The sequence below is a fragment of the Falco punctatus genome (assembly GCF_963210335.1).
Source record: "Falco punctatus genome assembly, chromosome: 8".
Lineage (NCBI taxonomy): Eukaryota > Metazoa > Chordata > Aves > Falconiformes > Falconidae > Falco > Falco punctatus.
The window spans coordinates 21,700,171-21,712,584 of record NC_137588.1 but is presented as its reverse complement, the minus strand read 5'-3'; the positions used below and the strand labels follow the sequence as shown (position 1 = coordinate 21,712,584).

The 12,414-nt window shown below is 35.9% G+C and overlaps 1 protein-coding gene across 1 annotated transcript in view; it reads right to left on the bottom strand.

Moving 5' to 3' along the window:
- The window catches only part of LRP2 (LDL receptor related protein 2), a 146,496-nt gene that overhangs the window by 57,077 nt on the left and 77,005 nt on the right, over positions 1-12,414 (bottom strand). The window contains 5 exon segments of the mRNA XM_080398878.1: positions 138-281; positions 3,695-3,861; positions 7,834-7,962; positions 9,970-10,147; positions 11,269-11,497. Of these exon segments, the coding sequence (XP_080255004.1) occupies positions 138-281; positions 3,695-3,861; positions 7,834-7,962; positions 9,970-10,147; positions 11,269-11,497 (847 nt within the window).

The following is a 12,414-nucleotide window of genomic DNA, read 5'->3' as shown; positions in this document are numbered from 1 at the left end:
TTTCTACAGACTCTTTGCATTTTAAAATAAATCTAATTTCAGTTTTTAACTTAAAAAAAATACTAATTACTAAACTGTGTGCATAGCAGTGAAAAATGTAGGCTTTTACTTTCCAATTGTCCCTCTTAAATAATTACCTCAATTGACTGTGTCCCTGGGTTACTGTAATACAGGTTTGCAGATATCCAGTCCAACGCCAGACCAAAAGGAGCACCAATAACAGCTGCTGGAGCAAAAACTGTCCTGTTGCCTCCATCTGACCTCACTCGGTGAATTTCACCCTTGGGGAAAAAAGATAACAGAAGTGAAAAATTGTCAAGATCAGAAAACACTGTTTTATTCCAACTACATGAGCACTTACTTTATATTACAATCTTTTCTTAGTAAAATGAAAATCCAGTAGAGAGAAATGTATTTGTATATGCTCAATGCATAAACATAGTAAAAGTATTATTGCAAATCATAATTATCCAGTGTGAAGAAGCATTACTGTCCACCAACCAAAACCTGATCAACAGAAATAAAATTACTGTATTTTATAAGGTTTAACTGTCCATATTTAAGCTATACAGTCACACTTCTGTAATTTGTATTTCATTATCAAAAGATTTTATAAGGATACTTCAGTTAACCATCTTGAATATAACTGAAATCTAGTAAAGGAAAATACTGTTCTCCCCATGCCTAAATATTTAAGAATCAAATTTTTAATACGCTCTAATAGCAAGAATTAAGAATGAGATTATCTTTACAGGTTTCTTCATAAGGGTAACCCTTGAAATGATAACTTCTGACTTGCAGATTCTATGGTATTAGCTACTATGTGCAATGCTAAAGCACGATATAAACAAGCACCAAACAGAGAGACAAGACAGACAGAGGTCTGAAGTGGTTACTATAGCTGCTTTCCTGAGGTTTCTTCAGGTTGTCAGTTTTATAGGAGTTCTGCAGAAGTCCTACATATTATCACATGGATCTTTCACAAGTTGTATTAATGCAGAATTGAAATACCAGCAGCTATTGCAAATTATTAAGCCTTTTGGAGAAGAGATCAGTAAGGTTAGGGGAGCTGTAAATGATTGTTGAAATCTGTTTCGCTTTCCTCATTAATTACTTCCTCCACCACTGATGCACCCTAGGGAAGATCTCACTCCACGGTGCAGGTTCCCAGACAGGGTAGCACTGGGACTTATCATCCCAGTTCTTCATTGAGGCAATACACGTAGTAGGTCTGACACTTTGCTGGAAAAACAGAAGGGCTCTGCCAACTCAGAGGGACAGAACATACAACACACTGTTAGAGCCTGAACTTTGCATCATTTCAAGACAGAAGCTGTGCAGCTAACACCAGCCCAGTTCAAAAAGGGAGGAGGCAGAGGCAGAGAGAGAGCAGACCAGTAAAGAATGGGGAACAAGTTGCATTGCCATCTTAGAGCAGAAACTTTAGCACAAGCACCCAGCGATCATTTGGTCTATTCATATTCTTAATTGCTTCATTAACATGGTATCAGTATAATGTCTAAATATCTCAGCACATAATTGAAAATTGTGTTCAGAAAGGAATCAAAGTATTAGATGGCAAAAATCTGATCAGGAACTCCAGGCCAAATTCACTGCTGGCTTAAAAAGGTAGAATAATTTCTTAGACATCGGTAGAGTGCTGTTTGCTGAATCCTAACAATATAGTGTTATATGCAAATTAACCTGTCCTTGAATCCCTAGGCCTACAGAAAAAAGTAGGATAACTTCTGATGCTGTATAAACCCTACTTGGAGATGCTTATGGACATTGAATATTTACAACAGTGTCCAGTATAATAGGTACTTTAGGTACAGTTATGAATTCTCCTACCTATCATTTACATTTATAATCAATAACCTACAGTCATGACAGCTGAAGATAAAAATACTTCAGAAGCGTTTTTCAAGTAGAGTAGGGAGGACTCTGACATTTACCTGAGTTTCCTGAGTTTGCTTCAGACAAGATGCACAGGTTGATGAATGTTCAACTTGAGCTCTACCTACAGCTCCACCTGTTGCCAACACTGGCAGTGAAATTACTATGGACCACACAAGTGTAGACAAACCCCAGGAAACCCAAACATGCAACGGATGGAGGCAAAACAGGGTGTTAAGGAAGAGCAGTAATGGACAAGCACTACAATGAAGAAAGTAGGCAAGTATGTTCTATCATGAGAAACTAGAGAAATACCTTTTTTTCAAAGAGCGAGCCATGACTGACACAGGTGTCTCAGCTGTGTTTGGGAGCAACAGCAGCTGAAGGCCTGCAGGTCAGGGGTACAGATAGGGGGCACAGCCCATAGTCACACATTTGTCAGGCTGGAGCTCAAGAACTAACTAAAATACAGCACTTACCCAGACTCAGCCTGCACAGGCACCTGACATTTGCCAGGTCTGTTAATGGATATATCAGCCTATGATCTCCTACAGGACTGTTCAACCTCTCGTAAATGCCAACTGTATCTGCTGGCTGAGATCTGTCAACATTTTTTTCAGACTGCACAGAGGACCAAATAGATTCCTGAATATTTATCTAGTTCCTTGCGCAAAGGTTTGCTTAAATAGGTCTATTTAAATACTTCACAGGAACAAAACTTTCTAATTTTAAAAGAATAAATAATTATTTTAATTCCTTTATGAGCAACATAGAAAAGGCTTTGAAACACGTGTTTTTTAAACTTAGTTTTACTTCAAAACTGCAAAATATAAGGCAAACTGGTTGGCAGGAAAAAAAAAATCAATCTTGTGTGGATGAAAGGTGACAAGTTAGTGTGAACCGTTTCTGTAAAACATAACTACGGAAATCTCCTTATCTACCACAATTCTTCTCCAGGACACCTAAGCACTGCTCTTCTTCAAATAAGAACTGCTTTTGAGTTTCCAAGAGTGAATACATATTGCTGTATCAGCAGTTTCCTACCACATCCATCTCCTAGACTGACACTGATTTATTATTTTTTTTTTAAGTGTCCATTCTGTAAAGATTGGGAATTCTTTGTGGCAAATTCATCTTAGGGAACACATATTGTTTCCTATTTCAGGACAAGCATTAAAGATGGTTAGTCAAACAATTATAATCAACTATTCAAAAATAGTTCAAACTATTTTTTAGATCTGTAAGTCTCATATGCGCTACCTGGAAATTTTTGTGACTTTGCAACCATTTTCTTCTATTTAAAGAAAAAGATGCCTCTCTACTAAATTACTTCATTAAGTGCTCAGACTAGATTTATGTATTTTCATTCTAATGTTTAGTGTCACTGTGTCCAATGTACTGCTCCCATGGAGAAGTGTCCTGGCTGTGTTTGCAGAATTAAGTTCTAAATCAAGAGAGGAAAAAGAGTCAACTATAGCAAAGTGGGGCTGAGAGTATGGTTCTGTCAATGCTTTCCAATATTTATTGTTCATACTCCGACTCCAGAAATAGCATTAATCAAATATTTCAGCTGACAAAGTTTAAAACTAATTCACAAAAGAGATGAAGCTTCTTTATCTTATCTTTGGGGTGGGGCAGAACCCCCAAAAAAAAACACAAACCACAGAAAAATTTCATTCCATTCCATTCTATTTATCAAAACTCTTACCTGCAATGATAATATATTTGTGTCAAAACCATTATTTTAAAATAAATCGTCTTATTTTAGTGCACATTTTGAACACAAATACTAACTTACCGGATTTTCAACCCAGTAAATCATCTGTTCAGAGTCATCAAAGTCAACATCAACACCATTCTGAACTCCTGCTATTGGAACCATAGCATCATTCGTCTTCTCCTCAGGGTTCAAAGAAATTCCGTAAATTATATTATCTCTTACAGCAATAAGGAAAGGGTGTTCAACTGTGAAAACATATAAAGTAATTCAGAGTTGTTTCTGATCAAGAAAATGGCATTGTGATATGCTTTCCCTCTCCTACCCAAAAGTTCTCTGGTGCTAAGTAAGCACAGTTGAATGTTACCTGTGATGTTTTGCACTCACTTACCTGTAAGTTCATTCCCTCACTAGGAGTGAGGTAATCAGTTATTGTAATTGTTGTAACATTAAAAGTTTCAGCACTGTGCAATCATAATGCATGTGCAAGCAAATTCTGAGGAGGAAGAAGTAAATAAGGCAGGACCACTCACTGCTGGCCTAGAGGACAAATACATTCACACAACTGCTCTGAGCAGCTTTTTCAAATCTCTGGGAAAGGGAACCAGCAGGACAAAAGTCTGAGGGCTCTCCAGCATGCCTGAGATGGGTTCTAATGCCTATTGGGCACGATCCACAAGCAAAGTACAGCATCACAGCAGCAATTACTGATTTTTATTATTAAATATAACTGCACTACTTCCTTTTCTTGTTTTATCTCTAAAGGAATAGACATATTCCTTTCTAGGTAAACTTGTAGCCTAGGCTTAAATCTTATTAACAAAGGGCATCTAGTCAGATAATCTGAGAAAATGCATTGGAGAGCTGTGGAGCGTGAGTCAGCAACTTCCATTTCTCATCTGCTAGGCAGTAGGGGAGAGAACATCCTGAACACCAATTCCCCTATTTCTAGTGCTTTTGCCTTTGGAGAACAATTCTAGCCTCTTCCCTCCATAGGCACACGTTACCATTTGATAGCGAACTGGGCTGCTGCTGCACAGAAAATAACAGTAACCCATTTCCTCTTTTAAAATAGATCAAAGGGCGGGGGGGTGGTTTGTTTTGGTTAGTTTTGGTTTTGTTTTCATCACTGGCTGCTTAATACATTTATATAAATTTTGCAGCAAAAATTTTGACAAGAAAACCCATCATTGCATATCTCAAAAATTATCTCCATACTTCCCTCTGGCAGCTGGAGCTATTTCTCAAATTTGACATAAACTTAGATACTGTTTGTCTCAGCACAAAAATCACATTTTAGCAAATAATTGCCTGAAGATATATAGCTAGCTCTGCCTGTGAAATTCTTGGACTTATTCTTTTTTTTTTTTTCTCCTAAGAATGTGACACACCAGTGCTCGTCTATAAAGCACTTGTAAAGAACAGCTATATTCATGGGAAATTGGTTTAATGCATACAAGAACCTGGACTCATAATTCCCTTTGTCATCATACACAATACAACACTACCAAATCCCACTGGAATGCAGATATGTGAATTCTCTAGGCTATACTGTACTTTACAAGGTTGATAGTCTCATTTAAACCAATTATACTCTACAGAATTTTTTTTGCCGATTGCTTCCTTTAACACCTATGCAAATCTATATAGTCTGATTATCTATCATTTGTATAATGGACAATAGAGCAAATTTGCTCAGCTATATAGATCTAAAAATCTGTGTAACTTCATCAGATAGACATTAATATAACTTTTTCAGTTCTTAAGACAGGTTTACATGACAAATTATAATCCATATAAAATTCATGTATTGATATATTAAATATGCAAAAATATCATATTTATACAATATTTTAATATACAGATTCCTTGCTTTGTTTCCAAGACAGCTTGCAACATTACCATCTTTAATATCAACCTAAAATGCATTTTAAAGTAAAATAAGTGCCAAGGCAATATTAGAATATTAGCATTCTTCATTTTATGTAAAGCTAGAAATGGTGCAATCCCAGAATCAATGACCTTCCATCAACATGAAGTTAGCAGTATTTAATATGCGAACTAAGTAGGCAGAGACCAGCAATATCATTGCTTTGTAGAGACACTGGCAACCAAATGCATGCAGCTCAGTTTAATCTTTCTTCTTGGCCTATTAAATGACGACAGAAACGATAAGGATAATAGTAAATATTAGAAAATAAAATAGCAAATGCCTATTCCTTTGTAATCGTTAGCAATAATTAAAAGCTTTTACCATTAAAGTAATCAGCCTGGATTTTATGACTTATACTCATGTGCTGGCCTTCAGCAAATATATTATTTTTTAAAATTCCCAAAATCTGTAGATGTTTTTTACATACTGTTTTAAATATATAAATTCCATCTAGAAATAAAAAATAAGCCCATAGAGTTTAAAAGAACTGTGCTTCACAAAAGCATATTTCTATTTCTCTCTTACACAATTTATATTGAGCAACTATGTCATTTATAAGAGGGCCACAACTGTAGTTAAGTAGACACAGAGAACTTCACAACATGTGGGAAATAAAGATAAGAGCTGTCAACAGCTTGATTCAGTGGCAGAACAGGGTCAAATTCTACCCATGCAAGTGCTTCATTACTGCCATGTTCCATTTCTTTCATCATGATCCCTCCATAAGCCTGCACATACTAAAACCAGTACAGTTTTCTAGAAGAAACCCATTGTTTTTAATAAATAAATCTGCACTTCATTTCAGATTATATACATTGGTAATTATCTTACTGCTGCTAAGAAAAATGTAAAGGCAATACAGATCTTTAAAAAACACACTGCCAAGTATGAAGCAGGAAAATAGCATGATATGGCTTTTAAAATTTAGGTAGTTTTAAAAGAAAAGGATCTTTTGACTGTCATGGATTTCTAATGGTAGCTCATCTCAATTATAATTTCTGCTTAAATTTCTGTGATTTGAAGCTTCCTTATTAAGGAAGCACCAAAGCACATTTTATGTCTGTGCAGCTGATGGAAAGATTAATAATGAATGCTTCGTCTGGAAAAAGTCAATCTAATCAAATTTCTGGCCACAAACTGCATGCCGGTAATTTGAATTTTTGTGACTTTTTTTTTTTTATAATGAATTGGCCAAATGATTTTTACAAATCATTGAGGTCTGTGGACTGTTTAAAGGAAGTTCAGTGGTATTTTTTGATATGAAGTTTTGTTTGCAAAAGTTAGCTCTGTTACAGCTACACCACCTGTAGCATCTGTAATTTTAGGCTGTGTTTCTAGACCTCGTGCATTTGGCATACTAGCTTTTTACACTGGGGAGGGAAAAAGCTCAAGCTATGAAATTTTGATCTGAATTTCAAAATGTGTTAGTTCAGACAGGCTAAACAGAGTGTTAAGGAATAGGGAAAGCATCTCTCCTGATTAGGGGAAACCAAAAGATTGTGACTGACTTAGCAAAATACAGGCTGAGAAAGAATGTGTCACTTCAAATATATACAACAGAATATATACCAGGGCTGAAGGAGAGCTACTGATGCTGTTTATCCTGAAGGACAAAAATGGCATAAGAAATGGGCATAAACTGGGGAAAGACTATATTTGGACAGAAAATCAGGTTTCCAAATATCAAAATTATGAGGGCTAGTGAGTTTTAGAACCAAATTAATCTTAAACTGGAGCTTGACTGGTGAAAGTAGACACATGATGCAGGAGTCAAAGACAAGAAGGGAACAGGTTTCAGTGACCAAGAAAGCCCCTTCTAGTCCTGCATCCCAACACACTTACAATTGCAACTCTTAAAAACAGGTTTCCAGGCTGAATGTTTGCAATGAGAAGGATAACATTCTGCTGAGTATGTTTTCATTTTTAAGTGATACTAAGCTCCTTCCAGATGTATTCCAACAGTTAAACATTCAATGTGTTGAAAAAACTTTAAAATGTGGCTTCTTTAAAGTGCTTAAAAGAAAATTTAGTTCACTCATTTTCCACAAATGAAGCATCTGAATCTCTGACTGAGTTATCCCCAGAAACTGGCTCCAAACATTTAAGGCCAAGTGCATTCCATGCATCCTAAATGAGTGATGCCTGAAATGGCCCTGAACTTTGATTTCATGAGTACCAGCCCACAGACCTGAAGTGTGCTTTTTGTCTGACAGAGGAATGGATTTGACAGTCTCAGGTCTTTTTTTTTTTTTTTTTTTTTTTCAACCTCTCTTTATTACTGCCCTACCTCTCATGCAGTTCCTGCTGTCAGGAGAAAGAATCCATCCTGAAGGACAAGCACAGGAAAAAAAAAGCGGTCCAGATGAAGAAAGCAAGCAGAGGTGGCTACAGGGGGATGATGCACAAGAATTGATACCTGAAAAAGGAAAGCATTAGCAACTGTAACAATATGAGTGACTGGAAAGACTATTCAATCTTATGGCTACTATCAACACAAAACTAAATCAGTTTTGCTGTTTCCTTAAAATAAAAAAAATATTTCCAAGAACCACAAGCAATACAATACACTCTTAACAGGGTAACTATATGCTGTTATGTAAAACCAGTATCATTATCACAGCGGTCTTTTCAATTTCTTTTACATCATAGAAAAATCTTTCTAAATCCTTTTCAAACTTCTCCTAACAGCACCAGGAGGCCTGTAGGACTTTCAGTCTTTGATCATTTTAACCTTTCTAGATTTAAATTATTTACTGAAGCTTCTTGGAGAAAACCAAAGAGATAAAGTTGTTGCCTACACCTCATTCAAAGGTTGTGGAAGTTCAATGTTCAATTTCTTGGATCACTTTGAAACTGTCATTCTAAGCTTGTAAAATGTAAAAAAGACAGTGAAGGAGGTCGCTACTGAGTGCTTTTATTACTATACACTAAAATTCAACCATTTAGATCACTTCCACAAACTTGCTGCTAAAGAGGATTTTTCACTATGAACCATCTCCATAAGAAAACAGAGATCAGATTTTGAGTATATCATCCTTAGCAATTGCAGCAAGCATTATTCTAAGAAGCTGGGAAGTTCCAGAAAATGACACAATTGTTCTTAATATAAAAACTAACAAGAACTGGAAACAAGTTAATAAGATGACAATAAAACAATGGCATAAACTCAACACTCAAACCACAAGAAAATTATTCATCTCAGCGTAACAAATCTAAACTCTAGTTTGTGCAAGATCTAATTATTTACAAAAAAGAAGAGTGGATGACAGTTTTAATACTGTGTCTGGAATTTCAATCAGCAAATAATTATTTCTTCATTTGTAAACATTAGCATGTTTTGTTATTTTGCAAGTCATTTATTCTCTTCTGTCTGGCCATATAAAGTACAACAGAACAATTCTAAATGAAAAATCATAAAATGTACTAATTTAACACAATGAAAGAAAAAAAAATAATTTTTTCCATCAGTGGTAGAAAGTTTTTTAAAACCTTGGGTTTTGAAACAAAACCTCTTAAACCAGAACTATGATGCATAAATTAATGGTACCCTCTGGTGACTGAGCAATTTGCAGTGAGAATGCTAAGCAGTTTTAGCTCTGAACATGATTGAGGAAGGTTTTGTTACAAAACAAATATAGTGCTATAATTACTAGTCCCTTACTCAGATGCAAGTCTCTGCCCTCACCACTATGAAATAAAAAAGCCATTGTTATATTATTAATCAGAAACACTCCATACACAAGAAATACAGCAAAAAATGAAAGACAATATTTGTGCAAATATACTTCCCACTCTTCAAGTCACACCATGAAATGATGAAAAGTCTGATTTGGAAGATAAGTCTATCTAACAGAAAGAAAAATAACTTTTTTTTTATATAGTCTTTTTTTTTTCCCAGTCTTTCAGATGCAAAAGTTCACCTGCATACGATCTCAGAGGGAATCCTGAATGCAACAAAGGCGTTTATTTATTATTATTATTATTTCATTAAGTAAAATGCAAAAGTGCTTTCACACAAGGTTGATAACAGTAATCTTATCTAAAAAGAATGATATTACTAACGTACTGAGTTTGGTATGCCACAGAGACAAATTTTAAAAATTAAAATGCTTTCTAAGAATGCTCCAATTTTCTTACAAAAACATTCAAAACAGTGCAAGGAAATGGCATATTACTTCCCTATTATTCTTTTTGGCTAGTCATTATGCCTACATGCTGTCTGCATTGCTTTCCCTAAACAGCAGCTTGGACAGGCTGGTTCAGCAGGCTGGGCAGGCTAAAATGACCTTCAGCTGCAAGTCAATAGTATCAAATATTTGTTTGTTTAAACCCAGCCCATTTGCTAACAAGACTGATTCCAGGAGTGCCTATGCATGACACTACTGCATGACTTATTTTTGTCAAGTTCTTTTGCTGAACTTACCACTAGGTTGCTTTACAGGATGGACTACCACAAGCCCCAAAGGCTGGTGAATGTTATAAATCATAACTGTCTGGTTTCCTCCATGCCATTTATTGGCCCGAATTACTCGATTAGTATAGCGGTCACTCCAGTACACAAAATCTTCAAAGACAGTTAAAGCATGTGGATGCTGCAGTATCTAAAAGGCAAGGATGATTACCAACTTAGTTCTGTACATTTGTGTATGTAAAGCTTGCAATGAAGTAACAACAAAGCTGAGCATAATTTTTAAAAATAAGAAAAAAAGCAGCTGTGTCTCAAAAGAGATTTTTCAGCAGAAGAGTAAAAAATAGCATGTATTCCCTACAAACAAGACATTAATTATGGGGGAAATATACATTTCTTAAAATGAAAATGCTAAATGGACCCTGTGAGATGTACAGCATGAGGAATTAACAAAGCAGTCTAACTGTAGGAACAGAACACAGGAAACCAACAAATAAAGACCAAATTGCAGATTTTCAAGGGCACAAGAGGAAATGTCTACTGAGAGTTATGGACCCATTAAGACCTTGCATCACTGACAAGTTCCTCGATAATTTACCAGAGGGTCGAAGAACGTGGCTTATCTAAATTTCAGGAAACTAGGAGTGGGTCAAGAAAGATTGTACCAGCTCCTATATCACAAGAGTTGTTTCTCTAGCCAAAATCAAAAGCTCCAAGGTTCAATTCTTGAAAACATACATGTGGTATTTATACCAGCTTATGTGTACCAACTGAACATCTATCTGATCTATTGTGCTAGTAAAGGGACAGTGCTACGAGCTGCCAGCAGCACCTCACTGGGAGATCAACTGTAAGGGGGATGGTCTTCATGAAGTGCCTTGCCCACAGCAAGTCCTGGCAGCACCAAACCCTTCACTGCTGTCAAGAATAGTAGCAATCATCACTCACAGAAGGTGACCAAGGAAAGTTTTCCAGGATTTTCAAACTGTTTGCCTACAGAAAATGCACCAGCCAGTAGCAGCAGTGTCAGATAATCACCTTTAGACTTCACGCATGCAGACAGAACAAATGAAAATGATCTTAAGCACGAAGTCTACCCTCAGCTCCAGGTTCTGTTGAAGATCACCTGACAGACTATGAATAGGATATGCAATTCTCCTTTTTCCAGCTGCAACAAGCAGCTGAAATACTTCATATCTGCTTCACCTAAGTATTTTGAGGAAAAATACATCCAAGTCTATGACAGCCCAAATAAATTTTTAAGTACTATCAGCAAGACCATGGGTAAACAATGGCTTCTTATTAATGTCTTACCAGATCACTTGCAACCACCTGTCGTCTGTTGTTTCCATTGTAATCACAAAAATCAATATAATCAAGATAAGCATCAGCAAAATAGAGAAGTTTATTTGGGTAATCAATGGAGAGTCCATTAGGCCAGTAGATTTTGTTGTTAATAATCACTGTTCGCATTTTGCCATCCATGCTGGCTTTTTCAATTCGAGGGTTTTGGCCCCAGTCAGTCCAGAACATTACATGAGCACTGAAAAAAGTAACTCGTAGTTACCAATCTGAAAAAAACACCTAGCTCCCTATTCAGAAATGTTACACAAAGACTCATTAGCCAAAAAATAGAAATAACCTTTTAAAGAAGAGTCCTACACAATGATACTGAAATTACTTATTTCAGCAATATGCCTACCTAAGATATTACCATAATTTCTGTTGTAAAAATTAATACTTCTACTGTTGTTTTCATTTGTCAATAATAGCAGCATACAGAAACTACTGTTGTCACTGTTTTTCAGAGTTGATTATAATCTGATTCTGCAGTTGCCAAATAATAATTTTATATGGGTTTGTACTTTCACAGGCATGCATTAATAATGTCAACAGCACTATAACTGAAGAGACCCACATGGCTGGCAGTAAACAGAGCTCAAGGCACTGAAGAGCTTAAAAAGCAGTAAGTTTGTATATTAACAGTTTGCACCATAACATTCCATTTACACTATGCCACTTGCTATCTGAAATGGGAAGGTGCTTTTGTGATAAGATTAATACAGTATAGATAATTATTTTAGACTTCAGGCTATGAAGGAACCTGTTCCTTGCCAGGTAAGCATATCATACAATATTACATGGAAGTTTGTGGTATACCACCAACTGATAATGATATGTCAGATTTTTGAATTAATAGTTCTTAACTAGGAATCAGATTTAAGAAAATCTGTTGGGGGGGAGGCGGCACACGGGGAATCTTACTACAGTGAAACAGAGCAACAGATTACAAATAATTACCATATGACTTCAAATATTAAGTCAACTCTGCAAGCACACTATTTCAAAAAAAATCATCTTAAGTTTTCTCTTCCACTTGTCATTTATAATTACAACACAATTTGGGCATATCTCAAATTTTAATATTGTTATATCACAAAATATGCATCTTTTCAAAAC